The 18,731-nt window shown below is 37.7% G+C and overlaps 1 protein-coding gene across 3 annotated transcripts in view; it reads right to left on the bottom strand.

Moving 5' to 3' along the window:
* CCDC66 (coiled-coil domain containing 66) overlaps positions 1-18,731 on the bottom strand; it is a 54,022-nt gene that overhangs the window by 14,242 nt on the left and 21,049 nt on the right. For all 3 annotated transcript variants that reach the window (XM_055414113.2, XM_055414112.2, XM_088831645.1), the window contains 6 exons: positions 8,963-9,094; positions 8,318-8,568; positions 7,934-8,018; positions 6,932-7,093; positions 5,543-5,687; positions 4,952-5,092 (listed from right to left, as the gene is read on the bottom strand). In XM_055414113.2, coding sequence (XP_055270088.2) covers positions 4,952-5,092; positions 5,543-5,687; positions 6,932-7,093; positions 7,934-8,018; positions 8,318-8,568; positions 8,963-9,094 — 916 coding nt within the window. The remainder of the gene's footprint in view (positions 1-4,951; positions 5,093-5,542; positions 5,688-6,931; positions 7,094-7,933; positions 8,019-8,317; positions 8,569-8,962; positions 9,095-18,731) is intronic.

Below are 18,731 nucleotides of genomic sequence, written 5' to 3'. Positions count from 1 at the left end.
TAATATGCAATATTTGTGCCTCCCTGCACAACTGCCCCCTCCTCTCAACTCCAGCTTATTTCATTTAGCATAAGGCCTTCAAGAGTCATTCAACCTATAGCACATATCAGAATCTCAGATGATTCATTCTTAGCATCACATAATAGAGATTATTTTTTAAACCAAACTTCCAAACCAGTTTCCTGTTTTTCACTTAGAAATTCAAGATTATAATTTTTAGGGAAATGCTGATTGCTACTGATAGTGCATTTCCTGTATTTTTTTAAATGTCTCGTCTCATGGACCATCATGCTATGCCAGCAGACTATCCCTGAACTGCATATAACCTTTCACTTTTTTCCATTTTGAAAACAAGAAAAGTTAACCATTGGAAAAAAAGACATCTGAAATTTCCTTACAGTTTTATATATAATGTTCAAGATTATATATATGCTCTACTGTCAAAACAGCTGGTAGCCTCAAACTTACAAAGGCTATTTTCCCACATATGATTGAAATTTTAAATTCATAAGTAGCTAAGCAAAGGCGGTCTGGATTGCCCATTAAAAAAAAAAAGTCCACTTATTAATCTAAATATGTTATTCCAGGCTAGAGCTGCCCAGGACTAATTCCTACTAGTAGGGCTGCCCAGCCCACATCATTCTCATACTGGATATCGTTTGCCACTTTAGACCCATTTACACCCTTCTCTCCCCTGCTCTCAGGCTGATTGCTAAGAACCTTATCAGTGGTTTTCTGGATCCTTGGGCTTCTGTTTTTATCAAGTGTTCATATGCATATTACAGGAAGGGAAAAGACTGAATTCAGGGTATTCCACTGTCTCAGTCCCTATGAGCTAACCTCAGGCTGACTACCTTTCCCAAGGTCACGTTCCCCTCAAAGTTACCTCTATCCAATGCTTGTCTTCTAGATTGCAATAACACTCTAGTTGCTACTAGCACCAGTCAAAGCATTACTGCTGTATTCCCTCACATCCACTCCTTTGAAAATAATCGCTTTCTAAATAAGTCATCTTTAATTACTTACATTTGAGGACCCTGATGAGTCACCCTCAGAGTCACCCAGTGATAATATACATAATTTCATGGTCTTAAAAACTTAGTTTGACTTTAGTTGATGTGTAGGATTTATATAACTTTATTATTACTCTGGACATAGAGAAGGGACCAAACCAGATTCTTCACACTAAGAGCTAACTATAAAAAAAAATACCAAAGGCTCATAAGCAGGATGATTTCAGATAACTAAGCAGGTTGCTTTAACCCTCTCTTCCTTTTTCAAATTCCCTTCTACTTTCCTGTCATAGGATGTGGGTAATCTCATGTTATACTGAAGAAAGATCTAAGATTAACTGGCAGAAAACAGTGTTATGTAGAGAACAGATTTCTGTAAGACAGTTCCAGCCAACTCCTATTTCCAGAGGAATATTATCCCCTACTTAATGGCAAGCCAAATTGTTTTTTGTCTAAGTTACCAAGACCACAAATAGTTGATAGCAGGGTCTACTGGTAATTAGTTTAAAAAGTGAAGGGCTCTAGTTCAAGGTGGTGACCTATGAAGATACTGAACTCACCTCCGATGGACACACTGAACCTACACATACATATGGAACAATTTCCTCTTAAAAGAAAACAAAAAAGTCTAAAAAACTGGCTGGGTGGCCCCTACATACTGGCCAAATGAGAAAGCCCCACCATCAAAGCAGGTGAGAGAGGCTGAGCCACAGTCAAGCTATAAACCCTGTCTCTGTGCTCCAACCCACAACTGGGAGGGAACTCAAGACTCAAGAGCTTTCCTCCAAGGAGCAAAGGGTCTGAACCCCACATTGAGCACCCCCACTTTTAAGATATGCACAGAATAGATAATGCCCCAAAACATCTAACATGAAAACCAAAACTAGACTCAAAGCTACAGCAGAAGGGAAAAAGAGCTCTTCAAGGGTCACCTACCCCTGGGCCCAGTGCAGAGGCAGCCAATCACACTGATATGAAGGAAGCTCATTTACAATTAGGCTGAAAGAAAAAATTAGTTGAAGCATTGGCCCAAGGGGTAGGCATATAACAAAAAAATCTACGGGCTTGCTGGAATACTCTTATAGTGGGAGTGTGGAAAGAGGCTGGTGGGCATCATCTTTTTATTTAAAAAAAAAAAACAACACTAGGCCTGTTATTTCCACCTTGCTGCCCTTGCCCTATCACACTCCCAAGCCTCCAGGGGAGTGGCAGGAGGCATCTTAGCACTCTCCCTCCGTCTTGTTCTAGCTGGTGCACGCCATCTTCACCCTCTCCCTTTACCCCAGGCCAGAGAGCCAGTATCTCCTGGCAGAGAACTTCTGCGAGTAACTGGTGCCCTGGTTTCTGCAGCTGTTGCCCAGTGGCTGCCCCCTGACAGACTGGCTCTGGAGGCCAGGGTCCCATGGCCTTATTCTTGGGTCCCATGAAACTGTAACAATCAAAGAAATAGCTCTTGACAGAGTATCAACCCCAAGGACACTGCATAAACAGCAGGCTGAAACAAACCACCGGTCTTTCTGAAGAAGATCCCTAGGAAAGGCTTGAGTTTGGCACACATCGAGGGGCCTATGGATAAGCTCTCAGGGAATGGAGGTCATTAGATATATTCTTTGCATTTTTCCTCTGCCTTAACGCCAGCAAGGAAGTGTTTTCCAAAAAGTTTATACGCCTGTATGGTGCCCCAAGTTTTGCAGGTGCCACCAGGGGACACCTCTACACCTGGTTCTAGGGGCCAAGGGCTTCTGCTTGCAGGTCCCACAGGACTGTAACCAATGGGGCTTGTGTTCCAGGTCTCATGAGACTAAAACAACTGAAGAGACAATTACCGCCAGGTTACCAACCACAGAGCACTGGAGAAACAAAACTGAAACACACACACTCTCATCTTTCCATGAAAAAGGTCTAGGGGCAGGCCTGAGGTCTGCACACACCCAGAGCCCTGCTGGGTTTCTCACAGCGACCCATCTCACAGTTACCTCTGCCTCACTGCAGCCTGCTGCTATCTCCCAGAAAAGAGCTTTACACTTGTTTGGAGCCCCAGCCTGTGCTACTGACAGTATAAACATTACGGTATATACCTGAAACTAATGCTATGTGTCAATTATATCTCAATTTTACATTTTAAAACAAGATAAAAAGTTACTGGAAGTTTTTTTTTAATTACTTTAAAAAAGAAATTTCCTGGACATATAGGTGGAAGGCTGAAAGGATTCATAGTAAGCCTATGATAATGACACGCAACATGGGTATTACTTAATTACTTATGTAAAAATTTAAAAGAAGCACATGAAAAGATGCTTAATGTCAATCAGCAGTCATGATGAGAGAGCACTTTACAACCATGAGAATTAGTACAAGTGAGGATATAAAGAAACTGGAACCTTCATACATCATTGGTGGGAATGTAAAATGGTATGGCTGCTTTGGAAGACAGTTTAGTTCTTTAAAACTTTATTTTTTTTATTTTTATTTTTTTTAATTTATTTTATTGGAGGCAAATTACCTTACATTAATATATTGGTTGGTTTTGCCATACATTGACATGAATCTGCCCCGGGTGTACATGTGCTCTCCCTCCCGAACCCCCCTCCCACCTCCCTCCTCCCCATATCCTCCCTCCATGTCATCCCCATGCACCAGCCCCAAGCATCCTGTATCATGCTGGTCACCTGGACTGGTCACTTATAATATACATGCTACAATGCTGTTCTCCCCAGTCATCCCACCTTCACCCTCTCCCACAGAGTCCCAAAGACTGTTCTCTATGCCTATGTCTCTTTTGCTGTCTCGTATACAGGGTTCAGGTTACCATCTTTCTAAATTCCATATATATGCGTTAGTATACTGTATTGATGTTTTTCTTTCTGGCTTACTTCACTCTGTATAATTGGCTCCAATTTCATCCACCTCATTAAAACTGACTCGAATGCATTCTTTTTGATGGCTGAAAAATACTCCATTGTGTATATGTACCAAAGCTTTCTTATCCATTCATCTGCAGATGGACATCTAGGTTGCTTCCATGTCCTGACTATTATAAACAGTGCTGCGATGAACACTGGAGTACATGTGTCTCTTTCAATTCTGGTTTCCTCGGTGTGTATGCCCAGGAGTGCGATTGCTGGATCATATGGCAGTTCTATTTCCAGTTTTCTGAGGAATCTCCACACTGTTCTCCATAGTGGCTGTACTAGTTTGCATTCCCACCAACAGTGTAAGAGGGTTCCCTTTAAACATACAGTTACTCTATGACTTTGCAATGCTACTCTTCTCCCCCAAGAGACTGAAAATTTATGTCTACACAAAAATTTGTACAGTAATGCTCACAGCAGCGTATTTCTAATAGCCAAAAAGTGGAAGCAAACGTCCTCAACTGATGGAGGAACAAAAACAAAATACGGTGGTATATGCATAAAATGGAAAACTGCTCAGTGATAAAAAAGAATGAAGCACTTACTGTCATATGTAATACAGATGAACCTTAAAACATGCTAAGTGAAAGAGTCCAGACAGAAAATATTTCAATCATATGGCATGTCCAGAACAGACGAATCTAGAGACAGAAAGTAGTCTGATGGTAGCCCAGGAGTAGAGAGGAAGGAGGAAATGGAGAATGACTGTTGATGGGTGCAGCGTTTCTTTTGGAGTGGTAAAAATGTTCTAAAAAATAACTGTGGTGATGGCTGTACAACTCTGAATATAAAAACTGAATTGTATCTTTTAAAAAACACTGAACTGTATCCTTTAAAGGGTTGATTTAATGCTATGTAAATTATATCTTAATAAAGCTGCTATAGCTAAATTAAAAACCAAGAGATACCTTCATTTTCTAACTCTTACTTGAAAACCTTAAATTCCTTTAAATTTTAAACTTTAACTTAATTTTAATTGTGATTTTAAGTAAACTTTAAGCCAAATCACAATTTACCAACTGATACCTGTCTGCACACCAGTGTCCTTCCTGGGAGAGGCTGTAGAGTTGGTACATGTATTCATTTTACCACCTGCTTTGTCCACGCCATGTCTTGAGTTTGCAGTGTTGTTAGTAGAGGCATTATATTCCACCTGTATTGTATCAACTGGCAAGAGAAATAAGTTATCTGATAAAATGATACAGCAGCAAGTAAATACACACAAGACTTTTAGCTTAATCAAGTAGTGTAAACACTGCAATAAAAATTTAGAAGGGCTAGCCTAAAGTTTCTTATAAAAAGTTATCAGCATTTTTATCCCTTACTGAACTTAGATTACTTAATGGACAACTCTGTACAAATGGGTACAAAAGTATACATTTTACCTGTTGTGAGGGAAATGTTAAGAAAGTATATGTGAAAAGATACTGAAAAGTACAGCATTATTTAGTTATACTCTTAACGCAATTTCCCAAATAAGCATTATAAAATTACATTAGTTCAAAGTCTGAAATTCCTTAAAAAGTATTTAGTTAACAAGTGTTTAAAGGTATTAAAAAGAGGCAATTATTCTCAATCTTAAAAAAATACTATAAAGAAAATTCTAGTTGTGCTTACTGCCAAGATTTTGAATCAATCTAGAAGTATCATGTCCCTTTTGAGCCAACTCGCGGATTCTCTGTTCTTGCTTCACTCTCTGTGCCAGCTCCTGCGCTCTCTGCATCGTCTGGAACAGCTTAGTCGTCTGTAGGATCATCATTTCCTGTCAATGTTGAAGTGCACAGTTATTAAATACAATAATCAAACATGTACAGACATGACTATTCTCTCAGTAATAATTAATAATCTCCTAAGTTCCTACTATATGCCAGGCACTATTCAAGAAACTGAGTAGAGCAGCCCATGGAACAAAGTTCCTTCCTTTGGCAGCTCACATTTTAGTATCTTTTTCTACAGCAGTATTAGACCACAAACACAAAAACGCTTTCACCCACTCAAGACTATACTAATAGAGTTTCCAAAGCTTCTAAAACCAATGGTCAACTCCATAATTTTATTAAGGTAAAAGAAAACTAGAGAGGCCAGAAAGTTTGAGTTTCTTCACGTTACGAAAAATCACAAACTTTCTTGCCAACCCAGTAGATAATTAAGAAGTAATACTCAAGATTTATGGTCATTTTTTACAATTCAAGCAAATAACATTCTTTTTTCATGTACGAAGTTATTTCATAGATTTAGTTGGCTCAGCATATTCTATGTATCCAAATCAGAACCTAAAACCATCTGTACATTCATCAGCTAATTCTGAAGCAAAGGTTGCAAGCAGGAACTGGCAAGAAAAGGCAAGCTCTCGATGCCACCACACCACCTCCCAGCTCCAGGGCAAGTGCTGTATTGTCTATTCTGTAAATCTAATGAACCTCTGGCAATCAAAAGTCACTGTATAACCTGCTCTTTGTCAGGTCCAGTCAAACACAGCACTTGATATCACCATACCTATGCAGTCTGTACCACTTGCTACAGAGGTTCTCCTACTCTTTTTAACAGATCTTTAATTAGCACAGAGGAATCCTCTAACATAGCAACAGAATCTATGATCAATCCCAGCCAGTCATTCTGCAAGTAAATGCTCCTGTTCACAAATGAATACAGACAGAAAGCCCAATCACTTCTCTTAACATATCTAGAAATTTATTAATAATCATTGCTTAGGAAACTCTTCAAAATTAAGCATATGGAAAATTTTTGTTTTATGTTGTAATAACTCATCTTGACCTCCCCTCTCCTCAGAGGAGAGAAAAAAATAGCATCTGTGAAAAAAATCTTTTGAAAAAATAAAAGCTCCAGCTTTCTTCCTACTTACAAAACCTTCTTTATACAAAGCTTTGATATTTCCATATACAGCTTCACTGTTTCAAAATACATGCAAATATTCTGGTTATTTTTTCTTTAAAAACAAACCCACTTTTACTTTAAAATGTCACAGTCAGGATACAGATAACCTACTTCCTTTTGTTTTTGCTTAAGTATGTCTTCTTCATACTGCTTCTGCATCTCTTCTCGTTCCCGGGCCAAGCGACGCTCCTCCTCCTGTTCCTCCTTCTTTCTCTGCTCTTCTTCGAGCTGCTTTTTCTTGCGCTTCTCTTCTACCTGAGCAGTGATAGCTTTCTACTCGTAAACAGTAACATAAATCACTGTCATAAATTTAAAAAATTTACACAGCATTTTTCTGGTGTTTCAAAATGTTCATCAGTACAGAGAAGGTAGTATGTATGTCAAGTTAATTTAATGTTGAGTTAAATTAGAATGTCAGGTTTTCCCCATCTCCCACCTGTCAAGTTCTACATGCCTTTTCTTTAACCCCAGGAGGGCTCTTAGAACTAAGAGAAAACCAACTGAGGAAAGAATCTCAATGTTTAACATCCTGGTAAAAATAGCAGATGCTCTATAAATGTGTGTTCATTTAATTGACTGTTAAGTACATGAACTAAGCCAAATTCTTCACACAGTAGACGTTTTAAAGAATTATTAGACATTCAAGTCCCTTTAGTATTAGACTAAAATTAGGGTAGAATTTTAATCTTAGTTTCCTTTCTTATATTATCTGCTAGATTTCTTAATCATAATTTTACCTCAATCCCTTATATATATTTCCCTTTCAAAGACCTAATTCTCACCCTGAACAGAATTCAGAACTGGAGGGGACAAAAAAAAAAACAAAACAACTTAATACTAACTTCAACAGATTCAGTATCATTTCCGATACAAAACCTATGCATTAAAGACCTTCTCTCTTGGAAGGCAGGTGGCTGTAATACGTGATACTATCTAGTTCTCAGCATGAGTATAATTCTAATATAATGCCAGTTAGGGAAGGGATTAGATGTAATCACAGGATTGTACAAGGCTTGTGCTGTAAATTTATAGCAAAATTTTAATTTCCATTCACTTAGGTATCTAGGCCATGACTACTATTAAGGCAAAGAACAACATTTTACAATGCAATACCTGATGTTCTAACTGCTTCTGTCGCCTCCTGTCTCGTTCCTCAATCTGAGCTGGGTCCAAAAGAGCAGTCATAGAACGGAGAAAGCTGGCAAGATAGACATATTAGCTACCTAAAATCCACAATGGTGGGTTTAACAAAGTACTAAACTCATTTTTGTTTGAAATACATCATTTCTACTTTTTTTTTTTGATAGGCAGGAAGTAGATTAATATAGGATACCTGAAAGAGATGCAAGTGGGAAGGCAAGGGAGCTCTACTGAGTCATTTCTACTATAAACATAAATAGGAAACTGAAAACAGTTAAGATATAAACAAACAACAGCCCTAAAAAAAAAGCACACAGACTTTCTTAAACATCAATAAATACTGAAGAATGAACTTACTTCGTTTTCTGAATGTTTGCCACAGCCGTATCTCTAACAGGTTTCACTGTAGGTTCCTCCTCTGAAGGTTCAATCTGGCTTCCAACCGTAGGTGTATAAAGACTGCTGATATCAGCCAGCTCCTGAGTGTCTGGAGAGACGCAGAAGTACTCTGGCTGTTTCTGCACTGACTGAGAGGATGGTCGAGACTGAGAACCAGGACAGTTCTTCAAGGAATCAAAGTGCATCGCCCATCTGTCATGTTCCTCACCCTAATCACGATAAACAACAACTGCTAAGAACTTTAATAACTCTTCTTACATTTAAAATCCCAAATGACAAATAACACAATTTCTAAAAGTCACCACACAGCAAAACAGGCATCATGAAAATTAACAAAACTGCCTTCTGTATTGATTCCACATACACTGAAATAGCTAAGCTTAGAGAATACGAAAAACTCAAAGAATCAGGAAATGTCTAACAAGTTACAAGAAACTATGCAAAATCGCACTTACTAAATTCATTCAAAAAATGTTCACAAGAGCAAATGTGGAATAATTTAAATATTCTCGTCTTGTCATGCAGTTTTAGGATACTTTTAAGTTTATGATTAAAGATGTTTAATTTTTTTTCCCTGTATACTCATGAAACTTTATAAATTACCATTGAGGATATAATTTTCTCCTCAGCTTTTTTTTGCCGGTCATCTTCTATTTGCTTGTTCAACTCTTCAATCCACTTTCTCTGCTGTTCTTGTTTCACAGCACTGAAAGGGTGCTCCAGCAGTACTGCTTCCTAAACAACAGTCATCAATACTATTAAAAGTTTACATTTCTTTTCCTAATCACTTTACCTTTTACAAATCTTTCCAAAGAATTTATATAGATTTAATGTGGTATTTATTTCTAAGAGACGCAATAATTTTAAACAAAAAAACTCAAGTATACAAGAAGCCCTCATAGTCAACAAGAGTCTGAAATGCAGTGAAGTGAAGCTGCTCAGTCGTGTCCGACTCTTGGCGACCCCATAGACTGTAGCCCACCAGGCTCCTCAGTCCATGGAATTTCCCAGGCAAGAATACTGGAGTGGGTTGCCATTTTCTTCTCCAGGGGATCTTCTCAACCCAGGGATTAAACCCGGGTATCCCGCATTGCAGGCAGCCGCTTTACCATCTGAGCCACCAGGGGGACAGTACTTGGGCGCAATCTCAAAAACAACAGAATAATCTCAGTTCGTTTCTAAGGCAAATAATTCAACATCATAGTAATCCAAGTCGAAGCCTCAACCACTGATGTTGAAGAAGCTAAAGTTGACCAAATCTAAGAAGACCTCCAACACCTTCTAGAACTAATACCAAAACCAGATGTCCTTTTCATCACAGGGGATTGGAACGCAAAAGCAGGAAGAGATACCTGGAATAAACGCAAGTTTGGCCTTGGAGTACAAAGCAAAGCACAGCAAAGGGTAATAGAGTTTTGTCAAGAGAACATGCGGGTCATCACAAACATCCTTTTTTCAGCAACAGAAGAGACAACTCTACATGTGGACATCACCAAGTGGTCAACATTAAAATCAGAATGATTATGTTCTTTACAGCCAAAGAAAGAAGCTTTATATAGACAACAAAAACAAGACGTGGAGCTGACTGTGGCTCATTCCATTAGCTCCTTTGCAAAATTCAGGCTCAAATTGAAGAAAGTAGGGAAAATCACGAAGCCATTCAGGTATGACCTAAGTCAAATCCCTTATGATTACATAGTGGAAGTGAGGAATAGATTCAAGGGATTAGATCTGTTAGAGTGCTTAAAGAACTGTGGATGGAGGTTATGATCCATCCACTGTACAGAAGGATATGATCAAAACCATCACAATGGAAAAGAAACACAAGAAGGCAAAGTGCTGTTTGAGGAGGATTTACAAATAGCTGAGGAAAAAAGAGAAGGGAAAGGCCAAAGAGAAAGAGAAAATTATACCCAACTGAATGCAGAGTCCCAGAGAATAGGAAGGAGTGATAAGAAGGCCTTCTAAAATGAACAATGTAAAGAAATGGAGGAAAACAACAGAATGGGAAAGACTAGAGATCACTTCAAGAAAGTTGGCGATATCAAGGGAACATCTCATGCAAGGATAGGCATGATAAAGGACAAAAACGGTATGGACCTAAAAGGAGAAGAGATTAAGGAGAGGTGGCAACTATACAAGAAAAATCTTAATGACCCAGATAACCACGATGGTATGGTCACTCACCTAGAACAGGACATTCTGCAATGTAAGGTCAAGTGATCCTTAGGAAGTATTACTACGAACAAAGCTAAAGGAAGTGATGGCATTCTAGCTGAGCTTTTGTAAACCCTAGAAAATGATGCTGTTATAGTGCTCCACTCAGTTTGTCGGCAAATTTGGAAAACTCAGTAGTGGTCAAAGGGCTGGAAAAGGTCAGTTTTCATTCCAATTCCAAAGAAAGGCAATGCCAATGAATGTTCAAACTACTGTACAACTATGCTCATTTCACATGCTAGCAAAGTTATGCTACAGAAAATCTTTCAAGCTAGAGAAATTCCAGAAGTACAAGCTGGGTTTTGAAGAGCAGAGGAACCAGAGATCAAATTGCCAACATTTGTTGGATCATGGAGAAAGCAAGAGAATTCCAGAAAAATATCTACTTCTGCTTCATTGACTACACTAAAGCTTTGTGTGGATCACAGCAAACTATGGAAAATTCTTAAAGAGATGGAAGTACCAGACCACCTTACCTGTATCCTGAGAAACCTGTATGCAGGTCAACACACAAGAGTTAGAACCAGACTGGGCAACAGACTGGTCCAACATGGAAAAGGAGTATGTCAAGGCTGTATATTGTCACTCTGCTTATTTAACTTCTATGCAGAATACATCACACAAAATGCCAGGTTGGATGAATCACTGGCTGGAATCAAGACTTCCGGGAGAAGTATCAACAACTTCAGATATACAGATGATACTACACTAATGGCAGAAAGTGAAGAGAAACTAAACAGCCTCTTGATGAGGGTGAAAGAGGTGAGTGAAAAAGCTAGCTTGAAACTCATCATTAAAAAAACTAACATTATGGCATCCAATTCTATCACTTCATGGCAAATAGGGAAAAAGTGGAAACAGTGGCAGATTTTATTTTCTTGGGCTCCAAAATCACTGCAGACATTAACTGCAGCCATGAAATTGAAAAGAAGCTTGCTCCTTGGAAGGAAAGCTATGACAAAACCTAGACAGTGTATTAAAAAACAGAGACATCACTTTGCTGACAAAGGTCTGTATAGTCAAAGTTATGGCTTTTCCAGTAGTCATGTACGGATGTGAGAATTGGACCATAAAGAAGGCTGAGCGCCAGAGAACTGATGCTATCCTACTGTGGTGCTGAAGAAGACCCTTGAGAGTCTGCAAGGAGATCAAACCAGTTAATCTTAAAAGATATCAATCCTCAATATTCACTGGAAGAACCATTGCTAAAGCTGAAGTTCCAATACTTCGGTCACCTGATGCCAAGAGCCAATGCACTGCAAAAGATCCTGATGCTGGGAAAGAGTGAAGGCAAACGGAGAAGGGGGAAACAGAGGGTAAGATGGTTAGTTATTATCACCAATTCAACGGACACGAATTTGAGCAAACTCCAAGAGATAGTAGAGGACAGAGGAATGTGATATGCGACAGTCCGTGGTGTTGAAGAGTTGGACACGACTTAGCAACTAAAAGGCAATACAAGTCAATTTTTCAGAATGATATTTTTAACACATACTAGCAGAAGGATGTAACTAAGAGGAAAGTAAAGTTTCTAATGAAAACTCTAAATTTCTAATGAAAATAGAAAATTCTCCAAAACAACTACAGATTTTAAAATTTCTAGCCTAATATAGTTTCATTTACTTTGAAAGGAAATTACTAATAATCTGAATAGATGACTACTGTTTACACCTGGCTTCAGAATACAAAAACACTGCTTTTGGACCAAGAGTCAGGAGGATAAAACAGAGCCAGCTGCTTTCTCTTTTGAATCATAATGTCTCTCAGTATATTTCCCCCCCACATTTCTGCTGTGACAGCTCTATCAAGATCTATGATACTTCAATAAGAAAAATACATTGTGTCCAGAATAAGTCCCTGAATTTTATGAAAAAACAAAAACAAAAAACAGCAGCATAAAAGTTTATTGTTTAACCTAGGAGAGTTTACTATGCTTTAACAAAAAAGAAAAGGATATATTCTATTCAAACTGTCTTGAAAGGCAAGTTATGCAATGAAACATTCTGTTACATGACATAACTACAGGATATAATTTTAAAAATAGTTTGACAGAATAACATAATGGAGATATACCTTACAATATTACTTTCTGTCCATATTTTAATCAGAAATAATGGCAAAGCTCAAAGTTTACAACCAAGTGGCTTGATCAAAGGAAATACTTAAACAAAAAGGAAAACTCTTAGTATCTCAGATGCTCCCACACATTTTTAAACAGAAAAAAACCATCCTATTTATTTAAGTCTAAAAAAACTACTCAAAAGGAGCTTTATCTTCAGGTAAGTGATTTAACAATTCTATTTTTAGAAATGTTATTTTAGAGATCAAAGTTGGGGTGGGGGGAAGGACCCTTTGAACTCTTTTTAAAAAATCCACAGGGTGGTCCAGTGGTTAGGACTCCACGCTTTCACTGCCAAGGGAGCAGGTTCAATCCCTGGTCAAGGACCTAAGATCCCACAAGCAGAGCAAAGTGGCCAAGAAAACAAAAACAAAACAAAAAAATTCACAACAAATGGCATGAATCATCATAGAATCTGATAATCTGTTTCTTAAGCCTGATGTAACTAGATTTGGTTTCAAATTTTGGTGATGTCTCAAATTATTCAAAAATAAGACACAAGTCAAAATACCTTTGAAAATTCTTAAAATCCTCACTGAGCGTTTCATATATATGTCTTATATTTAAAGCCTGTAGAAGATTTAATAATCAGTTCTTCTAATTCAGTCTTCAATGTCTTACTCAAGGATGTCTTACAAAGTCATTACCATTGACTTGCTTGCCAACTAATTAAGTCATTTCACTTCTTCAACTGAGTAGAAAACTCTTTATTACTTTCTTTTTTGCAACTTTTCCCCAATGTGCATTCAGGTAGAAGAATGAAAGTATAAAGATCTGGGGAATGGGAGAGGTGGTAGGTAAATGAAATCTTTTTTTTAATTTATATAGTTATAGCTACACTGAGTCTTTGCTGCTGCACGCAGGCTTTCTTTAGTTATGGCAAGTGAGGCCTACTCTTCATTGTGGTGCACAGGCTTCTCACTGCAGTGGCTTCTCTTGCTGCGGAGCATAGGCTCTGGGCACACAGGCTTCAGTAATTATGGCCTGCAGGCTTAGCTGCTTTGCAGCACATGAAATCTACCCAGACCAGGGATCAAACCCCTGTCTCCTGCACTGGCAGGCAGATTCTTAACCACTAGACCACAAGGGAGGTCCTAAAGTCTCACAATTACTGAGCTCATTTTAGTTGAAATTGAGTAAGGCAGATAAATGTAAAATACAAGACACAGTGTGTAACAAATGTGTTCTGATCATTATCTAGCACCTCCCTTCTGTTAATTCTTCCATATATCTAAGGAAAGAAACTTCTTTTTCTAGGCTCATCCACTTTTTCAATTTCTTTCCTTCACATTAATGACCTGAGATTTCCCTTCCTTCCCCTACATAAAAACTCCTTTTTAAAACACCTATTTTGAGCCTGTTCTTAACTGAAAGCCTTGAATGAAAACTCATTTTCATAGGTACTCTATACACACTTCCCCACAAACAGTTCCTAAAGTAAATTTTTTGCTACCTTCAAGTTAGAAAAATGTTAGTCTTACTAAAATAAATGCTATATGAACGGCAGGTATATCAGAATTGAAAGTAGTTTCCAAATGGTCACCTAGACACACCCAGTGCTGCTTCATTTAATTCTCTCCTTAAAGCACGTCTGGGAAAGAATGATCAGCGGTGACTTTGCCAGAAGAGTCCTGCTTATTGTCAGTGCATGATTCCAAGTCCAGACACCAGGAGCCTCTTACTTTAGACACTTCTGTTCACCTACTCATCTTGTCTACTCAGTAGGCATAAAAGGCATTCTTCTGGATGGTGGGTAGTTTCAGGACACTGAGCTAGAAAGAACCAGATTTTTCAGGAGGAAGAGCAGCACGACTAAGAGCTAAGGGGCGGGGGGAGCACTCTGAACTTCAGTTACTTTAGAATCCTCCGAAACAGGCCTATAGAATTTCCTTCCTTCCTTCTCCTTTCTTTGGGTTTAACTGATTCACTTCTTTCTCTAACTTCTTCAAATGAATACTTAGATCACTGATGTTTTGCTTTCAGTCTTCTTTCCCAAGAAATGCATTTAAGCCTATAAATTTCCCTGTAAGTACAGGAAGTTCATATGTTTTCACAAATGACATTTTCATTATCACTCAGCTCAAAACATTTTCTGTGAGTTTTTCCTTCTTTCATTTAGAAGAACATTGCTTAAATATCAAACATTTGTAAATTTTCTTATTATCATTTATTACTGATACCTAGCTTAATTCCCGGAGAAGGCAATGGCAAGCCACTCCAGTACTATTGCCTAGAAAATCCCATGGATGGAGGAGCCTGGTAGGCTGCAGTCCGTGGGGTCGCTAAGGGTCGGACACGACTGAGCGACTTCACTTTCACTTTTCACTTTCCACTTTCACACATTGGAGAAGGAAATGGCAACCCACTCCAGTGTTCTTGCCTGGAGAATCCCAGGGACGGGGGAGCCTGATGGGCTTCCATCTATGGGGTCACACAGAGTCGGACACGACTGAAGTGACTTAGCAGCAGCAGCAGCAGCTTAATTCCACTGTGATCAGAAAACATTCTGTGTAATCTGAATCTATGAAATTTGTTGAAACTTTATGGCCAAGCAAATAATTAATTCTTACATTTAATTTCTAAAATATTTTGCCCATAGATTCTTTGGGTTTTCCACATAAATGACAAATTACTACAATTTTATTTTTTCCTTTCCAGTTCTTAAAGACTTTCTTTTCTTTCTATGCTGGTTAGGGCCATCAATAACAAATAGTAATAATAATTGGCATCTTACTTCATTTTTAATTTAAAAAGAACACTACTAAAATATCTCATTCAGCATGATGTCTGCTATTGTTTTTTAAATTCTCAATTGGAAATTCCTTGTAACTGCCTGAAATATTTTCCTTAACGAACTGGTTTTATCAAATGGTTTTCATATATCTACTGAGATATTTCATTTTATTATGTTACAATGGTACACTATACTTGTGGATTTTTAAAAAATCTCCGTAACTACCTATCATGAATTTATCTTAGTCATGATATATTACCTTTTCATATGTTGTCAACTTTTACTTGCTAATATATTTTATAATTTCTGTGTGTATATCCATGGGTGAAATAAACCTAATTTTCCCTTCTTGTTATTTTTCTGGCTTTTAACAACAAGTTTATACTGGGCTTACCGAATGAATAGGGGGCCATTTCAAATTTCTACTGCCTAGAAATCTGATTAAATTTGGGGCTTATTTCTTTAAAGTTACATAGAAATTGTCAGTAAAACCATGTGGTCATTTATTTTCCTTATGGTAAGTTGCTTTTCTTTTTTTGTAAACTCAGATCTGCCATTACTTTAACCAGGAGTATCAAGCTTTCTACTTCTTTTTAAGTCAGCTGTAAGTTACAATTTTTCCAGCCATTTACTCACTTCATCTAACTTTCCATAATTATTAACTTACTAATGATTCTCTCTCTACCTACAGTGCCATTTTTACTCATTACATGTTTCACTGACTGGTACCCTTATTTTCTTCCCCTTTTTTAAATTTAAGTAAAACCAACTTGCAACAACTATGTTAGTTCTAGGTGCACAATATAGTGATTCAATATATCAGTTATTACAATAGTTTGACTATATTACCTATGCTGTATATTTTATCCCCATGACTCATTTATTTTTCAACTGTAAGTTTATACCTCTTAATTTTTCTTACCTATTTCACTTATCCTGCCACCCTCTACATTCCTCCCTTCTGGCAATACCACTTGATATTCTCTGTATCTATGAGACTGTTTACTTCACTATGTTCTGTTTGTTTTCTAGATTCCATATGTAAATGAAATCCTATTTGTCTTTCTCTGACTGACTTCACTTAGCATTAATACCTTCTAGGTCCATTCGTGTTTTCACAAACAACAGGATTTCATTTGTTTTTATGGCTAAATGCATATACCAAATCTTTATCCATTCATCTACTGACAGACACTTAGGTTGCTTCTGTATCTTCCCTACAGTAATCAATGCTGAAATGAACATGGGGTGCATATATCTTTCTGATTTAGTGGGATTTTTCCAGAGGGAAAAAAACCCAGAAATAGAATTGCTGGACTGTATGGTAGTTCTATTTTTAATTTTTAGAGGAACCTCCATACTGTTTTTCATAACGGCTATACCACTTTAGATTCCCACCAACACTCAGGTCTAGTGTGATAGGTAACTGGCATACACAATGACTCCAGTGCTCTCTTCTACCTGTTTAGTTGTTGTCAATACCAAGTTCTGCCTCTTACTCTAAACAGGAATTCACAGGCATATGAAGTATGCAGTACACTTCTTGGATCCTAACAGGCCATCAAACAGTTCAATTTCCTTGTTTAATTATTAAATCTTTCTGATAAGGCAAAGAGACCCAATCAGTTGTTTGTCCTTTTTTTTTTTTGGCTGTGCAGCATGTGGGAACTTAGTTCCTTGACTGGTATTGAACTAGTGCAGAAGAAGCAAGGAGTCCTAATCACTGGACCATCAGGGAATTCTCCCCACTCAGTCTTCAAAAATGAAGAGGACTTTTTCCATAAAGTTCAATTTTGGAGGGCTGAAACAGGGACCCACTGATTCCAAGACTGCCCTGTACAGAGAGGCAAAGGGAAGTTTTAGCTAGGACTGGTTCATTCTGGTCAGGCTATGGTATTTATTTCTTCTGAAATTAGGCCATCAGTGTATTTGGACAAGGTTATAACTTAGACAAAACCCATTTCTATTGTGGAAAGGGCTTCATAATTCACAAACACTCTTCCCAGGATTTTTCTAAAGTAACCAGACAACAGATGGAATATAAAGGTTCTATGCATCCCATTTTTATTCTACTGCGTTTTGACATGCTGTTAAGAGTCCCAAACAAGATAAATCCTAGGAGAAAACACATCAAGACACATATTAATCAAACTAACAAAAATTAAATACAAAAAAAAAAAAGAAAAGCAGCAAGGGAAAAGCAAAATAACATACAAGGGAATCAATCCCCATAAGGCTATCAGCTAAATTGTTCAACAGAAACTCTGCAGGCCAGAAAGGAGTGGCAAGGATATATTTAAAGTGATGAAAGCAAAAAAGCTACCACCAAGATTACTCTACCCAGCAAGGATCTCATTCAAATATAATGGAGAAATCAAAAGCCTTACAGACAAGCAAAAGCTCAGAATTCAACACTACCAAGCTAGCCTTTAAACAAATGCTAAAGGAACTTCTCTAGGCAGAACACACAAGAGAATTAAAAAACCCACAAAACCAAACCCGAAACAATTAAGAAAATGGCAACAGGAACGTATACATCAGTAATTTTTTAAACTGTAAATGGATCAAATGCCCCAACCAAATGACACAGACTGGCTGAATGGATACTAAACAAAACCTGTGTACAGGCTACCTACAGGAGACCTGCTTCAGACACATACAAACTGAAAGTAAGGGAGTGGAAAAAGATACTCCATGCAAATGGAAATCAAAAGAAAGCTGGAGCGGCAATATTCTTATCAGAGAAAATAGCCTAAAAACTGCCACAAGAGATAAGGATACTACATAATGATCAAGGAATCAATTCAAGAAGAAGATATAATTTTTACATCTTTTATATATAAATTTATATTTATAAATATTTATGCATCTAACACAGGAGCACCTCAATACATAAGGCAAATGCTAACAACCCTAGAAGGAAAAACGGACAGTAACACAATAATAGTGGGGGACTTGAACACCCCACTTACACCAGTGGACACACAATTCAGGCAGAAACCAAGGAAACACAAGCTTTAAATGACACAATAGACCAGACAGATTTAATTGCTATTTACAGGACATTACATCTCAAAAGCACATGGAACATTCTTCAGGATAGACTATATCTTGAGTCACAAATCAAGCCTTGGAAAACCTAAGAAAACTGAAATTTTATCAAACATCTTTTCCAACCACAATGCTATGAGATTAAAGATCAACTGCAGGGAAAAAAAAATCTGTAAAACACACACACACACGTAAGCTAAACAGTATGATGCTATAAATAACCAAGTGATCACTACAGAAATTAAAGAGGA

This window comes from Moschus berezovskii, chromosome 24 (genome assembly GCF_049115385.1).
Source record: "Moschus berezovskii isolate FMDL1 chromosome 24, NW_MosBer_1.0, whole genome shotgun sequence".
Taxonomy (NCBI): Eukaryota; Metazoa; Chordata; class Mammalia; order Artiodactyla; family Moschidae; genus Moschus; species Moschus berezovskii.
The sequence above is the reverse complement of the archived record's forward strand: the minus strand, read 5'-3'. Positions and strand labels throughout refer to the sequence as shown.